Source organism: Ursus americanus, chromosome 4, assembly GCF_024610735.1.
Source record: "Ursus americanus isolate L20-20 chromosome 4, mUrsAme1.1.p, whole genome shotgun sequence".
Taxonomy (NCBI): domain Eukaryota; kingdom Metazoa; phylum Chordata; class Mammalia; order Carnivora; family Ursidae; genus Ursus; species Ursus americanus.
In genome coordinates this window covers 33,179,817-33,204,582 of record NC_142130.1, presented here as the reverse complement: position 1 = coordinate 33,204,582, position 24,766 = coordinate 33,179,817, and the positions used below count along the sequence as shown (strand labels likewise).

Sequence of the window (24,766 nt, the reverse complement as noted above, 5' to 3'; positions counted from 1 at the left end):
GCAAAGGTGCACCTGTTCTTGTTTTCCCAGGTTATGATGACTATATCCTATTCCCTGGTCTTTAGAAAGGAATCAATCTCAATGCGAAATGTGAAACAACCAATAAGGAAGTAAGGAAGAAGATATTCTATGGTTGGGGTGATGGTGCGGAGAGATAAGAAAGACAGACCTTGCTCCTCAATTTCCCTAGTCATCACTGGGCTAAATATAGATCACATTCCCCATGGAGTATAACATTATAGTGTATTGCTCAAAATAACTTTCATCTTATTGATATCATAGTGATAATGCCTTACAATGGGACTTGGCAACTGTGAAGTAAGTGGGAGGGAAAGACAGAGGAACTAATACTCTAGTTTTACATAAACAAGATATCCGTCTCAAGCATGCCTACCAGGGAGCCTGTAACACACATCTATTCAATGTTGGCTTCATCCCAGGCTAGAGCTAAATGATGCATCCTATTGTTTAGATACACTCTAGAGATATCCTATCATTTAATCTCTCCACATACCTCTGAATTAGGATCTCATTACTTCTATTTTATAGGGGAGGAAACTAATGATCAGAATAGTAAAGAAATTCATCAAGATCTCACAGCTAGGGGTGCCTGGGTGGTTCAGTTGGTTGGGCGTCTGCCTTCAGCTCAGGTCATGATCCCAGGGTCCTGGGATCGAGCCCCGCATCGGGCTCCCTGCTCAGCGGAGAGTCTGCTTCTCCCTCTCCCATTCCCCCTGCTTGTGTTCCCTCTCTGTCTGTCAAATAAAATCTTTTAAAAAAATAATAAACAAGAAAAAAACAACCAAACAAACCTAAAATCACTTAGTTGAAGAATTTCAATTGAGATAATCATAAATGTTCCATGGCATTGAACTAGGAACCAAGCAATTCATAGAAGCTACAGTTAAACTACTGTTCATTTCAGAGCACTGCACTCGTCAGGATGGACCAAGTAATGTTGCAGCAGGCAAGTCCTCAATCTCAGCACCTTAACAAAGCAACAGGACATTTCCAAGCCCAGAGAGCCAGGGTCCCAGGCCAACAGTAGTGGCTCAGTCTTCACATGTATTTCCATGATTGTGGAGACAAGAGAAGTGAACCTCACACACCGGCTCTTAAAGTGTCATCCTGGAAGGGATACATTCACTTCCATTCACACTTCTTTGGCCAAAGCAAGTCCCGTATCCATATTTCACAAGAGGTGGGGAAGTGCATTCTACTTTGTGCCTGGAAGGAGAGCTGAACATTTTTTTAGTGAACCACAGAAATCCTCCTCCACACCTCTAGGTAACAAATCATCTGTTTTTTGTCTCCACAGTTTTGTCTTTTCCAGAATGTAATGTAGATGGAATTACACAGCATGAAGGCTTTTATGTCTGACTCCTTTCACTTAGCACATGGTTCTGAGACTCATGCATAGGGCTGCCTTCTGCGGTGGTTTGCTCCTTTTCTTTGCTGAGTACTAGTTCATTGTTCCCCAGCTCATCAGGTGAAGGGCTTCCTAGGGCATCACTGAAGTGTTTCATCTACAAATGCCTCTTGAGCTTTGCTACAAGAAATCTTTGCTGAGGGTTCCTGTTCAGTTACGCATCACAGCTGTGCACAAGCCTGCTATCAGGGAGTCACCAGCCTGCAACTCTTAGAGTGACTAAGTCCCTATCTAGGACCTTCGACTTCAATGTATTTCTTCTGTTGCAATGGTTCGTCTTCTCACTTACTCATTCTGTTTTAGCAAAAGCGTGTTAGGTGCCAGGCACTGAATATCTAATGTTCAACAGGACAGTCTTAATTCCCCCCTTACAGGTTTACAATTTTGTGCTCATTAATCCCTTTGCAACATGGGGAGCAGGAGAAGGGGAGGGAAGGGGAAATGATAGGAACACTTTGACAGCAAGTCCAAGGTCTTTGGGACCAGTTACTAGTGAATTAGCATTGAGATAACATATTAATTTTGCAATTGTCTTTCTTTTGGTGACAGGAGTACCCTAATGAATAGAACTGATGTGTTCTCTCTGTGTGGCATTTCTTTGTAGTCTAGAGTGTTCTCACATGATTCTCCCTTTTAATCCTCAGAACACATAACAACTCCACAAGGCAGTGATTATTATCCCTGCTTCAGGCATCAGGACTCTGAGGCTCAGAGAGCTGAGCAGCCACTTTGGCCTGACATCATGATCTGGGAAAAATAGCCATGAAATTTAGAGAATGTCTTGTACTAGTGGTCAGAGCCCAGGTCTTCCAGTGGTGCTGTAAGTTTTTATGAGGTCAATAAAAATCAATAAATATCTTTATTCTTGGCATCTCTCTTTAAAGATTTTATTTATTTATTTTAGAGAGAGAGTGTGTGAGTAGGGGAAGGGGCAGAGGGGGAAAGGGAGAGAATCTCAAGCAGACTCCATGTTGAGTGTGAGCCCAACACAGAACTCAGTCTTGCAACCCTGAGATCATGACCTGAGTCAAAATCAAGAGTCGAATGCTTGATTGACTGAGCCACTCAGGTGCTCCTGGCATCTCTCTTCTATCTTTTTGAAGTTCACGCTTGCTGCATCAGATGGTTGCATGATGCCACAACCCTGTTCTGGGTATTCAGAGCTGTCTTGGCCATCCAGATCCAATACAGAAGGACTCTGGTCGATGCCCCTTATCTTTTGTCACTTCCCAAGCAACTGGAACAACTCAGTGTGTATTGAAGTCCTTTAAGTCCAAGGGTCTAAAAATATTTTTTAGATCTTTAGTTACTGGTGAATCAAATCCAGTCAGATGCACAAGTAGGACAAGCACTCCGGCCAGCTTGTCAGTGGACAGCTGTAGACCCACTTCTAGGTCCCGAACAGATGCCAGGGGTGAGTGGGTCTAGAAATACTGTGATGTCTGGCTCAGATAGGTAGGAAAAAGAGAGGGGTCAGTCCTGGGGTCCTGTTGAGATCTCCATTGGGATGGCTAGGAAAGCTGGGTTGGGGGGAGCTGGGTCAGGAGAGGAGAGTGCTGCTGGTCTTCTCTATTCCGAGCTGTCTGATGGACTGCAACCCTATCTAATGTGCCCAAAGTTCACCTTCAAGCACCAAGCTGACATGATTAGCCTCTCCTAGTGACCAAGGTTTCCGTCATAAAGCATCTGAGAGGCTCACCCATTGCTGCCGGGAAAGGCACTAAAGGAAGCAAATAATTAATGAACGTCCCTCTAGCCAGGCAGCCACATTCACTGGCCAGCGTGAGTGTAAGGTTCATGTCTTAAAGTTGCATGGATTCTCCCTGCCATGGAGCACAGATATGCTTCCTGCCCCTTCAGGATGAAATGTTGAGCCTCTGAACTTGTTATCTATGCTCTCCAATCCACAGAAAGGAAAGTAAACAAAAGCAGGTGTTACACTGGAGTTAGGCTTTTTTTTATCATTTAGGTCAGTGTGTCCGCCCACCCATCCATCATCAAAAGTGTATTTCCTCACTGTGCTGGGCACTGAGGATCCAGAAATGACTTAGTTCCTATGTTTGCCATGCAAGACTTCCCTGGACAGTTCCATTGTTAACTCATGAAAGGTAACTCGCTGCACCCTGTTTGCTTGTTATTACGAGAAAAACACACAATGAAAATGATATTCATTTTATTGCATCATTTACTGACTAGAACGCCAGACTTAAAGTAGATATAAGTATAAAAATAACCAAATTCTTACAAATAATACTTTGCTGCTACAGTACTGAATAATTAGTGGAGGTGGCAATTATAATACAACTTTAAATAACATTCTCATAATGGTTTTAACACAATCAACCACGGGCTAAGGTTTAAAGGTTTGCAAAAAGAAATTCGGGACAATGTGAAAACTCGAGAAGTTCATATTCCAGCTACATGCTTCATTTAACCATAAATCCAGCAACACAAACATTAACAAAACTCACAGCAACCCATGATGAAAGACTTTCTTTTTTTAAAGAAACAGGCCAAGGTAATACAGAAATCTGGGTTAGTTTCCCAGATAGACTGGTTCCATCCCACCCCTGTCCCATCCTACCTTGACAAGAACTCCGCACCTGCATTGCATGTCCAAAAGAAAGAAAGAAAGAAAGAAAAGATAAAACCAGAATCTAGTAGGCAAATCCCTTGAAATGCCCTCTTAAAAAATGTGGAGGGGACAAAGCTGGTGTAAAATCTCTCTTTGTAGCCCTAAATTGTCCCCTTGGACAATTTTTGTAAGCAGCTGACACCAAACAGGATCGATTATAACGCTATTGCAAAGATACTTTAGCATAACAAATTAACTGGCATTTAATACTTTAATATTTCTAGTATTTTAACTAGTCTCCTTCTCTGGGGATTTCAGAAAGAAAAAAAAAACAACCAACACATACTCAAAAGATAACTCTATAAAAGCATATCTGTTTCCAAAAAAGCACACGAGAACCTCAGAATGATGCTTTGTCAAGAAGGAGAAAATGACGTGTCCCTTCTAATCCCCACAAAAGCCTTCGCATAGAAGAAAATATCTCCGATATTAAGGGCAGTTTTAAAGAAGACAGAAAATACTGAAACACTGAACTTTGCATTCTTCCTGTCTCCAAAGAAGTCTTCTAATTTTGAAATCAGGGTAAGTATCTTAGAATGATGGGTCAGAACCCGACCTTGGGGCGTGCTAGGCTAAACTAAGTCAGAAGCAACTAGAACGCCCAGCTTTAGCTTCTTCAGGCAAAGTTCCCAGGGTTACCGGGCACTTGGGCACTTGGCCAATGGGCAAGATGGCTTCATGGAGACCCCACAAAGCCACATGTGAGGGACGACCCTAATGTGCCTGCTCTGGGAACTTCCACATCTGAATAAATACCATCCTTCAAAAACATTTTCTTGGGCAGCCATCCAGCCTGTATTGCAAAGATGCTGCCCTTCTGTTTGGGCCAACTTTAAGAATTACCTCTTCGAGAACTTAATAGTCACCATCTTTGTTTATCATTTCAAATGCTAGCAGCCAGCTTGATTACACTACCCATTCAACAAATTTGGCTCTCAATGACTTAGCTGCTTCTGAAAATAAATTTTCGTCAAAGGAGGAAGATTTGTCAGCATTTAAGACATTCAACTGAATATGTTCACGACTCTGATCACATTCACAAAAATATGCTCCCAATACGTGGGCGCCACAGCCTTTCTGCGGGAACAAGGCAAAGCAGCCCTCAGATGGGCATCTAAGTCTGGCTGCGTTTGTCAAAAACCCGAGTCATCACCTCACCCTTCCTACACCCAAAGCCACGTACTAGTACACTTCTCGCTAAACACAAGCCAGCCACTCTTTTCTTAACGATGACTTCACGTGTCCAAGAAACAGATGCAATTTTATGCATGAACCCAAAAGGACTTTTTCAAAAAGGATTCGACATTTTTTTTTTTTTTTTGCATTTCATGTCATTAGTTCAGTTAATGCTTAATATTAAGTTTCTTAAAAAAAACAAGTATATTGTAAGCCCACTCTCTCCTGCCCTCTTTGACATTTAAGGTCCATTTGGATGGTGAGGCAGTCACCAGGAAGGCAAGGCAGGGAGAAGGGTTTGAATCCTGGCTCTCTAAGGCAAGATATTCATCCTCTGGAAGTTCACGCGTGCAAGAAACGGACACTCTCGTGCACACTTTACCAGGGTGTGGTGAGGCCTAGGGCCCTGCACAGAGCCTGGTCATGGTGGGAACCCCAGAGATTCTGGTCCCAACAGGTAGACTTCATCAATTCTCTCCAGGGCCCTGGGCTGGCTCGTGGGGCTGAGAGGAAAAAACAGGAGAAAGAAGACCCCTTGGAGCTTACTGAACAAAAACCCACAGTTGCTGGGAGGCTGTGAGGTGACCCCCATCCTGTTCTGAGTCACGGTGCGCTGCCAACGCTTGCTACAGGACGCAGCGCTTCTGTTCGGCCCCGCGCAGCCCTCCAGAAGCTGAAGCCCCTCAGGAGCAGTGAAGCGCCCCTTTTCCCTTCCTCCTTCCCCTAGCTGCGGGGCCCCAACGAGCAGGACCGTGGCATCTCTGCGGGCGTGAATCACACATTCCAGGTGCCCGAGCTGGGAGCTTCTGCTTCCCAGGGGCGCACCCAGGCCTGTCCCTCCAGTCCGGAGGCTGCTGCTGTCCTACTGGTTGTTTGCCCTCGGCCCAGGCAGGGCCCTTTGGGAGGTATTCACCCCAGGCAGACGTGCGGCCTTGGAGCTGGGTAACGGTCCTGCCGTTTGCATGCCTTCTTAGACCCTCATGCTCTTGAGATATCTGTTCCCCAACCCCACGGCCTCCTAGAAATGAGATACATTTGAACCTAATATCGTCGGGGGCCTCCTTTTTTCACAGTAAAAGAAAAACAACATTCTTAATCCACTTCACATGCACAAAACCTACTCACAGGAAAGCATTCTTGGAACTCACAGAACACTCTTTTCTAGACCTTGGGATTCTTCCTAAGAATCCTTTTGAGACAACACACTTCACTCCGTGTAGCTTATAGCTTCTGGTCCTGACACAGGAGATGATCTGTCTGACGCCCTTAGCTGAGTATGCCTGGGAATACCCCCCTCCCCCCGCGGCTCTGGGTTCCCGGATGAGCCAGGATGCGCATCAGCAGCCAGGCAGCTAGGCCGCCTCCCAAGGGAGCCGAGCCTGCTGGCTAGGGTGAGCCGAGGCCAGGAGCTCGGAGCTCTCCAGTGAGATGCGAGACCAGGAGGCACAAAGGCCCTTCGCTTCCCCAGAGAGAGGCAAGACCCCAAGATTTCAGAAAGGTGGTGCTCTGAGATTTGAAGTTGGCACCCACTGACAAACACAGAATTTGTGTCTCAGGAGAGGAGTCCCGTGGAATCACTAGAAAGCATCACACCTGACTCGTGTTCCCGCTGCAGCAGGTGATGCTGGCTCGTGGAGACCAGGGCACACAGGAGCTGACGCTGAAAACTCGAGGACGAGGATTACAGAACAGTAAGGACGAGAAGCACTCTGAAGAGATAAGAGGATGCGGAAGAAACCACCATGCCCAGGACAGAACTGTCCCCAAAGGCTAGACCGCTTCGAAATGTGGGTGCCCCTGAGCTCCGAGCTTCAGGGTGGGGACAGGTCTCTACCGCTGTGTCCTCTTTACTTCATCCCAAACCAGGATGTGTCAAAAGCACACGCGGGAGTAATCGCACTTCCACAAGTAGCAGGTAAAGACACCGCGCCCTGGGGGTGCCCGCCACCCCCCTCTCAGGACCCATGTCACAGGCATAATAAATAAGACATGTGGCCTTTCCTTGCCCAAGGCAAACTCTCAACTCAACTGGCTGGAAGTCTTTAGTTCTCCAATGCTGACTTGTAATGTTTCGGGAGGGAACTCGGCAGAAGTATAAAGACCACGTTACTGCGTGAGAGAAAATAAGTGATTTCTTCCGTGACTAAACGGCTTTGGGCCGCTGCTTGAAAGCGGACACCGAGTTTGTGGACAAGGTCCGGGACAGGGCCACAGAAGCCGCCCCGGGAGGGAAGCCGACTCACGGACCTGTGGCTCCAGCCCAGCTCCCGGGTCTTCTCAGGAACCCGCATCTTCCCGAAGCATGGCGGCTTCCGGAAGTGGCACGGCGTGCCCCGTCAGCCCCGTCCTCTGGCCACATCCACGGGCCTCTCCTTCAGCGGCGGGTGCCCGCTCAGGCCCAACGGGCCTTCAGCTTCCCATCCCTACGGCACACACCTGGCAGCTCCGGCCTCCGAGGCGGAGGTCCGGGTCCCCGGGCGGCGGCGGGCTATGCCCTCGGGGAGGAGAAGCGCCCCGCCGCCTGCGGCTCTGCGACCCTCGGCCGCCTCCCCTGCAGCGCCCTGCGCCCCGCGCCGCCTGCCCCGCCTCACCACGGGCCGCGGGAGGCCTCCAATTAAAAGCAAATGCAACTTGTTTGGCCCTGATACAGACTTATTGAAAAAGTGAGAATTAACTGCAGAGGGAAAAAATAATCTTAAATAAATGTCACCTTGACTGAAAAATGGAGTGTGTGCTATGCCTCGCACATTTCAATTCCTCATTTTGAGGGTTGGCTTGGAAACTGCAGAAGACCTAGAACCTGCAAAAATACTGTAGGCTCACCTGCAGCATCTCCAAACCTTAGTGGTATGTTCATCATCATCACCTGTTGTTTAGCACGTAGATACCGGGCAGGAAAACAATGAAAGAGCCTGTATTTTGCGGTAAATTAATCACCAGATCGAGGCCCATGGGAGCATCTGAGGAAAAGAGGCCTTCTTTTTAGAACAGTCTTGGAAAAAATCCAAAAGGAGACCTCCCTACCCAATTTACTAAAGTGCAAACTAAGGAAAGACTGGGTCCTGGCGAAGGTGCCTGACAACGTGCCCTAAAAGTTAGCCCTTGGCTGGTGGCCGGTGGCCGGTGGTGGCTGCAGCACTCAGACTCCCGGTACTGGCCCACGTTCATGTTCACAGTAAGGGCGAAGGTGCTCAAGGAGCAGCCCTTGGTTCCACGTCCCGGATCCGTCTGTCCCCTTCCCCGGCGGTCACGCCCCTCACGCCTGTCCTGCTTCCTGCTTGCCACTCGAGTGTGGCTCCGCGAGTCCTGGGAGAGCTAGGGAGCATGCTCCCCCCCATGCAGTCCTCTGCGCGGCTGAGGGCCCGCAGCTTGCTCAGCCTGCTGGGCCCTTCCTCTCTCTTCTGCACTTAGAAGTAGTCTCTTCTCCTGCTCTCATCACTGATGAAAGATGGGTTATACTGTCCAGGGAAAATACACGAGTGCCGTGAGCCCGGCAGTCCAGTGTAGGCCGGGTAGAGTCCATTGCGTTCAAGTTCAGGATTCCTTGCACTTGTGGGCTGGTGGCCAGAGAGAAGAGAAGAGAAGTCCATTTATTATTCATGGATTTAAATTTAATGCTTTTTTTCTTTGAAAAAGAAAGAAAGAAAGAAAGAAAGAAAGAAAGAAAGAAAGAAAGCAAGCTACGTTTTAATACACCTAAGACGAGGGAGCTAAGCGTAGCAGACCTAGCTGTCAGGACCTCCCAGGCCCTCTCTTCGTGGAGCCTGGGGTACCTTTGCCCATATTTTCAAAGGAGATTTAAAAATATGATCCAAGGCAACCCAGCAATTTTAGACCAACATAGGAAAAGACCTGGGCTAATTATCCAGATTAATTATTATCTGATTATTATTCTGACTGTAAAAAAAAAGTGTCTTTCTCTGTGAAACACAACAGCTTTAAATCCTCTCTGGCATTTAGCAGAACACCAATGTCTCTGCCACAAATGGAGAGCTGACTTTGCAAGGTCATAGGACCCCCTGTCAAAGGTGGAGTTAGGACCCCAGAGCAGGAGGCCAACAGCGATTGGCAGCCGTCTCTGACCAGATCCCAGCCTAGCGCCTCATGACTACCTAGCTGACGTGCGAAAGCAGCTCGCGGGGAAAGGACACGGCTACTTTGAGGAGGCCCTCAATGAGGCCCTCCAGGAGAAAACGCTTGCCCGGCAGAAATAAAACACTGGAGACAGCATATAATGAACGTGGATCCTAGGAGGGCCCAAAGTACACCGGAGGCCACTGTGAGGGACAGCCTTCTTACTCGGGGGACAGCTTCATGCCATAAGCGTAGGCTCTGCTGCTATGGACTGCTCAGCCCATTTCTGAAAGGAAGATGGGGCTGGTTTAAGTTCCTGATTATTTCTACTTAAGGCAACTCTTGAGCTCACTCCATGGAAACACGGCGGGGTTGTTTCTCCGATGCCATGGGGTCTGTTTGTCCCTAGGTGATCTCGCCAGGCACAGGCGAAGAGTCCCTAGAGAACGGTGTGAGCACACCTGCCCAGGCAGCAGACACCTGCAGATACCTGGCTGCTGTGAGAGTAACAGGGCTTCCCAGACAGAGAATACAGCAAAGCACTTGTGCGGAAACATCAACACTTAACACCAGCGCTAAGTTTGTGTCTATGTGTATCTTTCCCCTTCTTTCTTCTTGTTCTTCCTCCAGTTTCGAGTTTTTCAAAGGGTCCAACGGAAACAACAGTTTCCTTAGCATGAACCCCTCCCATCCAAAGTCTGAACTCTCAGGGTTTGTCCCTATAGCAACTAGCGGGGTTGTGACTTCCGTCACAGGGCTATTAAGTCCTCAGCGGGCAAGGTTTCACATTTATTGCTACCTCAAAGAGGTCCGTGTGGGATGAAAAGTCACCTACGTCTGTTTAGTCTTCAGCTCAGTCCCGTTCGTGTTTGCCACATGATGTCAAATGAACTGGGCAGCTCACGGGTTATTCGACGTGGGACAGAAGGAGCCAGGGTTCAAGGTGGTCTACCATCTTTCCAAATGATGCAGTCTAGGGCTGGATGGAGCCAGCTGTTGAAGACCTATGCTGACTGAACACTCTCCTAAACCCGAGAAGAGCTTGCTGAGGACGACCCTGAATTGTTCTCTTTACACCTGTTTCCGATCCCCCAACCAGAGGAGGTAAAGCATGGCAGACAAGAGATAAAAATGCAAGGGCCACGGGCTAAATATCACTAAATTCTTTATCTTTCCGTTTCCAATCTTGTAACTTAACAGCAAATTCGGTCACAGGAAGGGTTATTGCTACAACCCCATAGAAGTAATGTGCTCAGTGGAAATAGCCTTCATGATCTTGATGTCAAAACTAACAAATACCATGCAAATAGATCAGAAGTAAACTGAATATTAAATTATGTAAATAAGAGGCTCAGGCCACCATTCCCTTTAACCCTTAAGCAGCTGAAGTTATCTTTATTTTACCACAAAACACAATCCCTGTACTTCTCAGAGGAAATTGCAGCCTGAGCTGCCTTGGGCACAGCAATACGCACCGAGTAATACACATCCGTCATCTGGAGGAGGTTTTTGGTACTTCCGTTCTCGTGCATTTCAATAGCTTCTCGGCCCCATTCTTGTGAGCGAGGGTTTTTGGGGTACTCAGCATACGGGGACATTTGGAAATCTCCACTTTTGAAGATGAGTTTGCTTATGTCATTTTTACTCTTTCTGTGGATTGGAAAATAGTTGACAATTTAAATGAACAAGTTCTGTAAAGAAATGATATCTATGAAAGCATGTTTTATTATTTTAGAAGGTAAATGAGACGGAAAGCTACCATTACATTCTTTTGTAAATACCCACTGAAAAATGGCATTATTGTTATATCTTGCCTAAAACAAGTAAAAATGCAATTAGATGCAAAAAAAAATGCAAAAAAGTCTTCCAGCCGGAGGGACGGGTTACCATGGACAGAGAGGACAAACACAGCTATCTACGGTGAAGCAGTCTTTTCCAGGGGACAGAGATCGCTGCATCTTGGGGGCAGCCAGGGAAATCAGAGTCATAAATTCCCAGAATGCTGGAGCCAAAGGGCCTTCAGGATTCTTTAATCCAATGGTTCTCAACCTGCCTGAGCATCAGAATGTACACGGAAGCTTGTAGGTTTCCCCAGGATTTACTAAGAGAGGAGCTCTGGGGATGGGATAGCTTTGGCTTTGCAAAAAAGATGAGACTTGTTCCCCAGGTCACATTTTGCTACTAGTAAAGCTGGGACTAGAGCGCAGGCCTCCTGCCTCGCCAGCCAGGGCCCTTTTACCACATGAAGCTACTCCACTGACCATAAAACCAGGCTGTCTCATTTGCAAAAATGCCCACCTGTTTATCTTACCCATACATATTCTCATTTCAGCAGGTCAGGGAAAGTCCAGAACAAGCTCCCCTGCTTATGAGGGTTCCCTGGCTGGAAATGGTGGAAATATGTGTGATTTACCTATGGAACGGGCCTAGGATCAGACATTTTTAGTTACATTTGCCCTGGGTAAGATAATCTGAAGTTTCTTCCTTCTTACCTCACTTTCCTATAAATAAACTTTCTGGGAAGGCACAAAATGACTCAGGGTCATAAAACCAAATGTCCAGCATGCGGCTTAGGCGTTGTCCCCTCTTGCAAGTTCAAGAACAGACCTGCCACTGTGTTGCTCCCCGGAGGGTGGGGTATCCGGTTTCAAACAATGACTTACTAATTCACGACTACCTTCCCTTTTGCCGAAGCCCATAGTCATGGGCTCCTTCTCTGGGTGGTCAAACTACCTGGTTCTCAGGCATTCAGCAAATATGAGGCTTATGTCCCCTTGAGGTTTAATCTCTCTAGCTGCTAGTCTCCTAGCCAGGATTTTATTTCCACTCATAGTTTGTCTTTGATGATCTGGTGGCAACTTTGTAAATGACAAGCAAACGCAGTACCATGAGGCCTGCATTCCCAGATGGCCAGTTAGGGCAAACTGCTCTCTGCAGTCTTACTGGAGGTGAAAGATAATCTTACAACGTCCTTCGTATCAACAGTCAAAAAGATAACTTGCTATTATAGTAGGTTCCTTCCATCTGGTACATCAGGAAAATTCCTGCCATTTATAATTATCTAAATCAAAGGTCATAGTTTTCCCTTATCTGACTACACAATCACCGAGAAAGGGGACCAACTTCTTCCTTTCTCTTCCTTTTCCAGTAGAAACCCAATTGCACTGGCTTCCAAGACCCAGAGCCAAGCACACTGCTGAGCGTCTGCTCACCCCATGCGCCTGCTACACTTGCTTACTGCCGAAATAGCTCAGCTAACCCATCCACCGTTGTTTGCTTCTAATTTTGCCCATCTGACGTATGTAAGCCAAAGGTTTCAGTACATCCAGACCTGAGCAACCATCATCACAATCAATGTTTACAACAGTTTCGTCACCCTAAAAAGCAAGCCCTTACCCCTTACTCCCCAATTCCCACCCCCACCTGCCAGCCCGAGGCAACCACTAATCTACCATCTATCTCTATTAGATTTGCCTATTTTGGACATTTCATATAAATGGAATCATACAATAGGTGGTCTTTTGTACATGTTTCTGTGTAGACACATGAATTCACTTCTCATGGTATGTACGTCAGCGTGGAGGTGCCGGGTCACATGGAGACACTGTGTTTAACTTTCTGAGGAACTGACAGACTTTTTCAGAGGGGCTTCACCATTTTGTATTTCCGCCAGCAGAGTAGGACCATTCTAATTCTTCCACAGCCTCATCAATGCTTGCTGTTTTCTTGTTTATTTATTTTTATTTTTTATTTACATTCAATTAATTAATAGATAAGGTATTATTGGTTTCAGAGGTAGAGGTCAGTGATTCATCAGTCTTATATATAACACCCAGTGCTCATTACATCACATGCCCTCGTTAATGTCCATCACCCAGTTATCCCAGGCCCCCACACCCCTCTTGTTTTTTAAATAGGCATCTTAGTGGGTGTGAAGTGGTGTCTCCTGGCAATTTTGTTTGTATTTCCCTGCTGGCTAATGATGCATAGCATCCTTTCATGTGCCTTCTGGCCATTTGTTCATCTCCTTTGGTGACATGCCTGTTCAAGTTTTTTGCCCATTTTTAAATGAAGTTGCCTTTTATTATTGAATTGTAGGAATTCTTTATATATTCTAGACACAAGTCCCTTATTAGACATATGATTTTCAAATACTTTCTCCTGTTCCCTAAGTTGTGTTTTCACTTTCTTGATAGGGCTCTTTCAAGCACAGGAGTTTTTAATTTTGATGACATCCAATCACTTTTTTGTTGCTTGCGCTTGGGGACATACTTTTTTAGTAAAGGAAACAGAATCCCATTTGCTGTTCTTTCTCAATGGCACTATTTATCATGAATTTCCCTTTCTCCTTTCTTTAATGGTTCAGTCATACAGAATGACTTAATATTGTAAAACACCCCAAATATTCTTTAAAATAAACACTGGCACTTGCTTAGTGAAGAGAATTAGAATGTGAACCCCGTCACTCACCGGCAGCAGGTAACGATCAGCGCCACGCCTAGAATAAGAAGCAGCCCACCGCCTGCTGCTGCGATCACCACAGTGATCAGCTGATAAGCTAAACAGGGTTAAACAGGAGAAAGGGGGACAGGTAAGAGGTAATGAATAAATAAATGAATACAAAAGAATAGTTCCCCTCCTCACCCCACAGCTATGACCATGCCTCCACTGGTGATAGGCTAGCTCTGGCATTTGCTCTGTTGGAGGGTGGCAGGATATGCCACCCAAAATATTCCTCTTTGTCGTGCTTATTATTTTGAACTGATTATTTTTGAGAAACTGTGACTCAGGAGAAGTTCTGAAAACAGCGGAATAACCCTTTTGTAAGGCAGATTTACATTAGGAAAAAGACTGTACCAGGAAGGCAGCTCTGACCAGAGATCACCTTTTCACCTGAGAGCCTGAGGTTGGGGCAGGGCAGTGTTTGTTTACCAAACAGTTCCTCCTCTTACCTTCTCACTGTGGGTTCTCACCCCAGCCAGCCACACACACCTAGCTCTTACCTTAACTCGGAAGGGTGCAGAAACCTCAAATATCCAGCTGCCTTTCAATCTCTACCTTTGTGGGGCTCCCATGTGTGTTATGTAATTAAAATTTTCTTTTTCTCCTGTTAATCTTTTATGGGGGGAGGGCACAAAATTCTAAAAGGGTAGAAGGAAAATTATTTTTCCTCCCCTGCCTGCACTGTTTGGAGAAGACTTCTCCTTTATCAGCCACTCCTAGAAAGGTGGGTGGAACCCAAATTCTACCTGTGGACCAGCCCCGAGGTCATGTTCAGCAATGCATGGTAAAAAGAGAAAACTAAAGGACATGCATGAAGTTTTCAAAAACGAAATCTGGTTTTAATAACTGTCCTATCTTCTAAGATTTTATCCTTCCTACTTCTTTTCTTCCCCCTCACTTAACCTGGGTACATTTTATTATGTGAAATTTTAGGCTCCAGTAAAGTTGTTTTTTTAAAAAAGTAATGGAGAAAACAGAGAATAATTTCTTGGCTGCTTCCCACTCTTTGGTGTTAACTATTTCTACATTTTTTGAATTGATGATGATGTAGTAGATATAAATATTCTTTATTTGGTTTTAGGTTCTTACTTGATAAGATAAAAAGTAGGAATGGCTATATTATAAGAAATATTACTGATCAACTAAATCCAGAGTTTGGGAATCACTGCATGAACCATGCTAGGAACTGAGTTGTTCCCTGAATACATACAAACTGAATTTAACCACCAGATATTAGCAGTCATATTAGTAAGCACATGCATATCATATGTAACGAACAATATTAAAATTTTAATTAATTGGTTTTATACCTGTGTATTTCTGGCAAAATGATATTTTTGATAAAGTCAACTAAATATTCAGATTGAATTTTTGTTGTTGTGGAAATATAACTAAAATTTGTTCTCAGGTTGTAAGGCACAGGATTTCAAAAAAGGGCCAATAATCTGATTTTCTATAGTAAATTACGACTGGAACTGATGAGGTTAGGGAATATACGTGAGGTTCAGTGGGGTGGAGTCTGGAGCCAACGACCAAGAAAGAATTCTTGAGGCGTCTTTGGTGCAAAATTGGTGGTTTATTAAAACACAGGGACAGGACCCATGAGCAGAAAGAGCTGCTGCACGGGGGTTGTGAGGAATGGCCCATTATATACCCTCAAGTTGGGAGGGGGTTAGGGATAGCGTAAGTCTCTAAGGAATTCTGGAAGCAAGGTTTCCAGGACCTTGAGAGGGCTAGCTACTGTTGGGAAAAGGTCATTTATTACTGTCTAATAACACCTTAGTCATGAGACCCTTCAGATGTATATCGGTGGGCCATATGCTTGGGGGATAATTGCCAACACCTATCTGGGGGAGGGGGTTAGAGATAAAGGAAGTTTCCAAAGGAATTTTTATACATTAAAGTAGACTTACAGGATCTTGGTGGAGGGGAAGGGGTCAGGCTAGGACTGCCTTTGGCCCTTAGCAAAGTATTAACATCGAGGCAGCTGAATTCCTAGAGGAATGTCACCGTGCCTGTTTCAAGGACTTGTCAATGGGCTTGTCAATGGGCTGTAGGTAGTAAGGACTGTTTCTTTGTCCTTTAGGGCAGCCAGGAGTGCCTGAGGAATGAGGAATGTCACATACATCCCATGGGGGGGGGGGCGCAGCACACACACACACACACACACACACACACACACAGACACACAGCTTCTGCTTTGTCCTCAGCTTGCCTTCTGTTCCTTCATCAGAACCATGCTCTCTAGGTATTCAGGTAAAGTCACAGTAATGCTGACAGCAAGCAGACTGTGTGATAAAAGTAAACAGAAGCTGTCCAACCATTTACGTATCATTTATTTAAATAAATAGCACAGAAACCTGATTATCTGGAAAAACCATCGGTATTAAGACATACATGAAACAAAGCCAAACCATGGAATAAGGTAATTCTGTCCTTCACCTCCTGACACACGTATTCAAGCTTCACTTTTAACAAAATCTCTTGCATCTGTGGACGTTCCCTCATCCCCAGCAACACCACCCTAAACCGCCATCAACTGTTGACCGGCAATGCAACCACCTCCCAGCTCACCTTCCTGTGCCCGGTCTTGCCCACTCCTTTAAAAAAACAAGTCTGATCATGCCATTTCTCTGCTTTAAAATCCTACACTGGCTTCCCTTGTTCCTAACGAAAGCCTGAAGTCTACTCCTGCTTATTCCTCCACACCAAGTTCAAATTTTCCCACTTTCAGCAAAACAAGCAGGTGCTCATTTTAGAAGTGACCCTTGCAAGTGGCCACAGCTGCGGCAGAGTCCTCTTTGGAACAAGCAGGTTTGTTTTTTTAAGATTTATTTATTTATTATTTGAGAGAGAGAGAGTTTGTACAAGTGTGGGGAGGGGCAGAGGGAGGGAAGGAAGGAAGCAGACTCCCCCCTGGGTGGGGAGCCAGATGGGGGGCTGGATCTCAGATCAGGACCTGAGCTGAAATCAAGAGTTGGATGCTTAACCGAGTGAGCCACCCCAGGTGCCCCTGGAACATGAAGTTTGGTCTAAGGAGAGGCAGATGGAGTAGACCAGGGCTTCTCAAACTCTCAAACTATCCGCGGCCAAGAACCGGTCCTGAAAGCCAGAAGATCTCACACACATGAGCATAAATAGCCAGGAAGGGATCTACTGAAATGTCCACAGAAGTTGTCACTGCCTTGGGAAATCATGGCTAACTTCTACTTTCTTTTTTGTGCTTTCCTATACTTCCCAACTGTTATTCATATGCTTACACGCACACACACACACACTCACAATCTCCTTTCAACCTAGAAATTGTGTATGTATACATATACAAACAACACAGACATATAATTTATACACATACATATATAATTTTTTAGAGTATGGTTGATGCTCTTTGGCAGTTAGGTCTTATTACTGGGAACTTGTAATCAGCTTATGGACAAGATAACCCAGATTTTTTTTTCTCATACCTGTTATCAAGTCAGTTCATGAACTACAACTGATCTTTCGAACTTAAGACTGACTCTGAATTTATTATGAGGCCACATAATGGTCACAGGTGCATGGGATTTAGGGGTGCCTGGGTGGCTCAGTTGGTTAAGCATCTGCCTTCAGCTCAGGTCATGGTCCTGGAGTCCTGGGATCCAGCCCTGCGTGGGGCTCCCTGCTCAGTGGGGAGCCTGCTTCTCCCTCTCCCTCTCTCTCTCTCTGTGTCAAATAGATAAATAAAATCTTTAAGAAAAAAAAACAAACAAGTGCATGGGATTTGAATCGACGTCAACTATAACATTTACACTTTTGTGGGTGCTCTGAATGTTTATTTATGAGGGTGAGACAGAAGGCAGGGAATGTTGTCTTAGGCTTGTCCATCCTATCCTTTCTTGTTTGAAGAGATTCTCCAGAATGATGAACTTGGAATTCTTAGTCTCACGTTCTCTTTGACATTTGTTGGTATTTCACAGTCTTTATCTTTTCTTTATTCTTTTTGTGGTTTGGTCATAGGTTGCTACTGCTGCCACTGCTGTGGGGAGCCCATTGTGGGCCTTGGTCTTTCCTATAAGCGACATCTGTCCTTGCTTATATGCTCATTTGGGATGGAAGCTACTAGCAGACTGTCTACTTAGCCAGCCCCTCCCTGGGAACGTTCACCCCATTGTGTGCAGGTTATGGTGGAGGCGGTTATAGTCGGTCATGCTTGTATGCGTAGCACCAACCCTGGCTACAGCTAACTGGTCTGGGAGTAAACACATGATCCAAACTGCATCAGTCAGTTCCTTCCCAGGAATCTCAATTTGGTAAAGAGAAAGGGAAAATGAAAGAGAGAGAGAGCACAAGAGACTTCTCTTTCAAAATGGCTGAACCAGTGACACACACTCGAAGCTCTCTGGTGAGTCTATTTTCAGTCACATTGTCTGGGAACGGGGGAAAGCCTGTACACAGACACATACAGCAAAGAGCGAAGATGAGAGATGAAGATGGAGTCATGTTAATGTATACCCTAAAAAGTAGGCTCCCAAACTCCAGCTGCTGTGGTTCCCCACAATTCCCAGATTCTTATTCTTCCTGATGCGGGAATTCCATGACACACCCCAGGAGCCTTCCCATAAACGGTCTTTTCTTGCTTAAGCTAGCGAGGCTTATTTACTCCAGAAGAACCTTAGCCAACTGTGATACTGTGATTTATGATAAGAACTATATATCTGGTCTTGTCCCCCTTCCTGGCAAAGAGCTCTTAAAACCTTGTAATTTCCTAAGTGAAGAGAACAGAAAGGTGTGTCTTTTGTTATATTAATGAGGGGACTTTTGGAAAGCACCCAAGGCGTGGTGTTGCGGGGAGGGGGGCTGGCTGCCTAGGGAACTACCCTGTGATTAGAGGGTTGGAACTTTCAGTTCCTACCCCCGACCTCTGGATCTCTGGATAGGGGAGAGGGGCTGGAGGTTGAGTTCACCAATGGCCAATGACCTACTCAATTGTGCCTATGTAATGAAGCCTCCATAAAAAACCCAAAAGGACAAAGTTCGCAGAGCTTCCAGGTGGGTGAACATGTAGAGAGCTGGGGAGAGTGGCTCGCTGGGGGCTCTGTACCCTTTCCCCAGGCCTTGCCCTATGTGCCTCTTCCATCTGCTGTTCATCGTGCGTCACATCCTTTATAATAAACCAGTAGTCTAGGGAGTAAATGATTTACTTTCAGTTCTGTGAGCCGCTGTAGCAGATTAATTCAACCCAAGCTGGGTATTGTCGGAACCACTGATCTATAGCCGGTTGGTCAGAAGCACAGGTAACAGGCACCTGGATTTGCCGTTGGCATATGATGAGGAAGGGAGACAGTCTTATGGGACTGAGCCCTTAACCTGTGGGATCTGACACTATCTCCAGATATCAGAAGTGTCAGAAGTGAGTTAATTGCTTGGTGGCGTGGAAAAAACACAAATCAGAAATGGTGTCAGAATTGAACCAACCAATACACCTTGTTTTAAAACCCTTGAACCCATTACAGACCCTTCTAGGTGGTTATTATTACTTTTTAAGTAGGCTCCGCGCCCAGCGTGAAGCCCAACTTGGGCCTTGAACTCACCACCCTGAGATCAAGACATGAGCTGAGATGGAGAGTCAAATGCTTAACTTACTAAGCCACCCAGGTGCCCCTCATTAGTTTTATTTTAAAATTCATTCAGTTCTCCCCATATACCCCCTCACTGAGCTCATTAGTAATGCACAGTTAAAATTTTGCCTTTTAAATCTTTCCATTCCTCTTGCATCAGCTTTCCTTTAGAATCTCTGTTCACAGCATTTTTTCCTTCTCTGTGCCTTTTGAAATGTGTCTTTCTCACATCTACAGGCTGTATGTGGCCATGCCCAAGAGCAGACACAGAGCAGGATTCCCCTCTCCCAAGCCCTACTTCCTTTCCGTTCTGACATTGATTGAGGTCAGTCAAGACTGCATGAGATGCTGGCTGCAAGGTGAATGAAATTTCCAGCTGACTTCTGGACAATTATCCTTTTTTTTTCCTAAGCAGTTTAGTGCTGTCATCCGGGACGTCTGTGATGGGAGACTGACTCCTGCCAACACACAGCATTCCCACTGGTGTGAATCTTTTTGAAGCCCAGTGTACCAATAGATTGAACACACTTCAAAGATACTTCATACACCTGCCACCAGACGGTGGGTTGGGTGGGAAGACAATGTAGAAAATCTTTAAGGTGAATGTTCTAGTTTCATTGGAAGCCAAGGAAGAGGACCATACATGGGGAAAACAGGCTCTAAGTCCTTTCAGGTCAGCCTAGGAGGCTGGCGGGGAAGGGATCTCTGCTGAGGGAAATACAGGACCTTTGAACGGAAAGAATGCCCTACAAAAAGGCACGTTGTGAACATAAGAGAGGGATGGGCAAAAATGTCTGCAGCTAAAGATAATCTAGGAAAATTAGGTGAGTTCTGTAATCACAAAGTGACAAGAACCACAAAACAGAAAAATGGTGTGGAGGATGGGAATACAAAAACAGACATTAAAAAGGCAGCAAGAGAGGAATGGCATATCTGCAGAGTAGAATTCCGTAGTTATCGAAAGTGACTATATAAAATTAGGTAAATGAAAATATTGCACAGATTTACTAGGTTTAAAAGCAGGTTACAAAACAGTACATTCTGTTAGAAAGATATACATATATACTTCTGGAAAGATATACAATACCAGTGCTTCTCAGGCTTCAATATGTGTACAAATCTGCATATTGATCAAATCAAGGGCTCTGGTTAAAATTTAGATGCTGATTCTGTAGGTCTGGAGTGGAGGAGAAGCTGGTGCTGCTGGTGATTGACCAACTCAAACTGGTCAAGTAACTGGGAACTTAGTGGCCAGGGTAGATGCCACGGTATTAACCGTGCTGTTTAATGGGTGAGGAGACGGTTTACTACAGTTTCCTTCTTCCCTCAACTGATAACCTATGTCTAATTAACTTGAGTTTAAAAATGAAAATTAATGCATGTGTTATTTTATATGATGAGACAACCACATTAATTTATTTTAAAGAGAGAAAAGAGGGGAAGGAGATTGAGATGCCACAGGAGGTGCAAGGGGAGCCAGAGAAAACCCAGGCGAAGGAGGGGATGCGTGCCTGAGAAGGCGTGGCACGGGAAGCGCGGGGCACCTCTGCTGTCTGTAAGAGAAGCCTGAGGACAGTACAAGCGGCAGGAGGCAGACTTGCTTGGATCTGTGGTATAAACAGACATATGTGACACGGAAAGAAAATAAAAAGGAGCGCAGGGACAGGTGCAGACATGAGCTGGAGGGTGGGTGCCGGGGGCGTAGGTGGCCGGCCCTGCCAGGTGCCTACAGGAGTCTAGCTGGGCCCGAGTGAGCTCTGAGACTAAGGAGCTTGGGGGAAGGCTTGTCCTGACCCCTCCAGCTTGAAGGAACAAGGAGTGGAATCTGCACACAACTAGAAAGCTAATGGAAACTTGTAGAAAGGCAGGCCATAGGTTATGCCTAAACCCAAAATATAGGGGAGCTGCATTACTCCTGGGAATGTAAGGGTGAGGGCCTCTCAAGACTGCGACTAAACAAAGCTTGGCTCTCCATCTCACTGGGCTTGGGTAGGGCCTGTGCCCCAAGAAGTCTGCACAGAGAAGAAGCATTTCTTGCCTGCCAAGGATCCACCCTAAGCTGTAGCCCCAAGAAGGCACTCACTGTCTTTGGTGGTGACAACAGAAGTAACAGTGGTGGGTGGTCAGAGCCCTGTTATTGGACACAAAACACTGAGTGACAAGCCACAGATCTCACAAGGTGCCATCACCACAGAGGGGGTGAAATTCAGGTGTTTCCCATTCCTTAACCAACACTGAGGGCTGACCTGAGATCTCAGACAAGGGGTAGGGTGGCAGGTGCTATTTCTTATCAGTCACCATTCATTGCTTTGCAACACTAAAGCAGATGCCAAAATCCCACAGTGATATCCACACACCATCAAGGAGTTAACCAAAGTCACCAACACAAGGTGGCTGGGACAGAGCCATCCAGACAGAAGCCTGCCCTCTGCTGGACATAACGATGACAACTTGGATGAAAGGGGAAGGAAAAGAAGTCTCAGGATCAGAGAGAAATCCTGGCTACGGCCAAGACCCCACAAACATAAGGGGGGGGGGGGTTACACAGGAACTTACAGAAGAGTCAGTGGATGTAGGGGTATATCATCGCCAGACATATATAGTATTTAATGAACTCTGAGAAAAACCACTAAATGCCCCTTAGAACAATGCCCTGCAGCTCACTCCCCTTTCCCTCAACCCTTTTTGGGGCTTTCCCCTAGATCCGTTCTCCCTTCTTGGATCACTCTTCCATTCACTGAGAAATCGAACCCTTTTCTGGTAAAGCCTATTTAGAGAGTTGTTCAACCAAAGGAGGTTTGAAATACTGGCTCAATGCGAGGCCCATCAGGACCAGGAGACGCCGGGAGGACTTGGCAGATGGCGTCTCCTACCTCTTGCTCTCTGGTTCAATCCCAGAGCCGGCCACATCTCCACACTCCTCACCTGTTTCCCTCTCTCTCTCTCTGCCATCAGAAGGGGTGTTCTATTCTATTTCTTGAACGTGATACGACTCTACTGTACCTTGAGCCCTCCTCCATCCCTCCCTCAAATTATTCTTTTTTTTCAAAGATTTTATTTATTTGAGAGAGAGAGGAGCATTGGCACAAGCAGGGGGAGCAGGAGAGGGCGAAGCAGGCTCCCCACTGAGCAGGGACCCTGATGCAGGGGCTTAATCCCAGGACCATGAGATCATGACCTGAGCCGAAAGCAGATGTTTCACTGACTGAGCCACCCAGGCGCCCCCTCCTCAAATTATTCTTAAGCCATCCTCTATGACATTATCTAAGCCTCTCTGTTTCTATTACTTAAAATGTCTCAGAATCAGGTTCACAGGCTTGCAGTGCAATCGCTACCCCTTAGCTCTCAGACCACTCTTCTAAAAAACTAGACCATTTAGTTGTAGTATTCTAGCATTTGGTGAACAGGTCTCAAGTAGCTTAAATGTTGTGCCTGACTAGTCAGCTTCCTCTTTCTACACTGAAAGTTCTAGGCTTTCTTCTAATTTTGTGTGCAGGCTACTCCATTCTGTGATCAGTTTAAGCATGCTCTATGGCTCAGTTCCGGTTTAAAGTGAGGAGTGAGATTCACATTAGAAAGTGAACAAGGTAATTCCATATCCCAGGCAGCCCTTTTGTAAAGCACAGATACCTTCCTGAATACAAGCATTAAGATCCTAAACCCAGCTGAAAAGCTTGTCTAGTGATTTTTAGAAAAGGATACATTGCTATCCATACTGTTTTACATAAGCCAAATCTCAAAAAAAAAAAAAAAAAACAAAAAAAAAAACAAAAACCCTGAAGCCTCCAGTTATGGGATGAATAAGTCACAGGAATAAAAGGTCCGGCGTAGGGAGCAGAGTCCATGGTACTGTAATAGTGCTGTATGGTGACAGATGGTGAGCACAGCAAAGTGTAGACACTTGTCCAATGATTATGTCATACACGTGAAACTAATGTAACATTGTGTCAACTGTACTTCAATTAAAAACAACAGCAACTAAAGCCTTTTTTTTTTTTTTCTGAAGATCTAATTGGCTTTATTAAGTGTTTCATGAGTCAGGCAGAGTTCCATCCAGCAAGTAGAAAGGAGCTCCTGAAGCCTACCTTTCCAAGCACTGATATTAAAAAATAATTTTGACTACTTTTTAATTTTTAAAAAGCCTAGCGTATAACTTCCTCTTCTTATTAAAGCAAGTACACCTGTGATACTGTGATATGATAAGAAGTATCTATTTGGTCTTCACTCCTGGTTCTTAACAGCTCCTAAAACCGTCGGAATTTCTAAGCGAAAAGGGTGAGAGTTACATCTTTTGTTATTCATAAGAGGCCTCTTTCAAGCACACCTCAGTTTATGCTAATGAAGTAACTCGCGGAGGACGGGGCTGGTTGCAGCGGAATGGACCAGAGGGTTGGAACTTTCAGCCCCACCTCCAACCTCCAATGGCCAAAGACCGAGTTCATCAATCGATCCCATGTAAAGGAACCCCCCTAAAAATCCTAAACAATGAAGTTCGGAGAAATTCTGGGCTGGTGAACACACAAAGGTGCGGGGGAGGTGATGTACCCGGGATAGCGTGGAGGCTCGGAGCCACGGCCCCCATCCCTGCCCATGCACCTGGTCCATTTGGCTGTTCCTGAGTTGTAACCTTTGTAATCAACTGGTAACATTAAGTAAGCTTCTTACACATGTGAGTCAACTGTACTGTAGCTGTAAGTTCTGTAAGCTGTTCTAGCAAATTACTGAACCTGTGGAGGGGGTCATGGGAACCTCTGATTTATAGCTGGCTGGTCAGAAGTACCAGAGGCCTAGACTTGGGACCGTCTGAAGTAGGGGCAGTCCTGGGACACAGAGACCTTAACGTCTGGTGTCTGGCACTCACTCTGGAAAATGTCAGAGTCATTTGTTGTGAGGAAACATCCCCCCCAACCCCCCACACTTAGTGTTAGAAGCTTCGTGAGTAGAAACTGGTTCACAACAGCATGGAACACCATTTGGTGTGTGATGACTCGGGTCTATCATGATGAATATCTCTGCTTAAGTGCTTTTATGGTACCAAGGTGTCCTCAGGGATTACTAAAAATAAGATAGTGTTGTCTACCACGCCATGGCCTCACCTGACTACTTAAAAAATAATAATAATAATTCTGTGAGCTCCTCCCTCTGTTCTATACAACTCTAAACATATCTGCTTTTAGAAGTGTTTCCGCAGTCTTTCTCCTAGGCTGTCCACTTGCTAGTCCGTAGTCAGGATAAAGCCAATGTCCCAAATGACCAGTAATCCTAGATGGATATGTAATTCCAAGTCTCTAGACTCTGGCCTCAAAGTGGTTCCATGATGGGCACACGACATAGCTTTATGCCAGTTAAGTA

At 45.6% G+C, this 24,766-nt stretch overlaps 1 protein-coding gene across 1 annotated transcript in view; it reads right to left on the bottom strand.

Annotated features, from left to right (window-relative positions):
* Positions 1–3,585: 3,585 nt before the first annotated feature.
* The window catches only part of HEG1 (heart development protein with EGF like domains 1), an 86,127-nt gene continuing 64,946 nt past the window's right edge, over positions 3,586–24,766 (bottom strand). The window contains exons 16-18 of the mRNA XM_045812760.2: positions 13,785–13,872; positions 10,790–10,964; positions 3,586–8,797 (exon numbers count right to left, since the gene is read on the bottom strand). Of these exons, the coding sequence (XP_045668716.2) occupies positions 8,648–8,797; positions 10,790–10,964; positions 13,785–13,872 (413 nt within the window). The 3' untranslated portion in view covers positions 3,586–8,647. The remainder of the gene's footprint in view (positions 8,798–10,789; positions 10,965–13,784; positions 13,873–24,766) is intronic.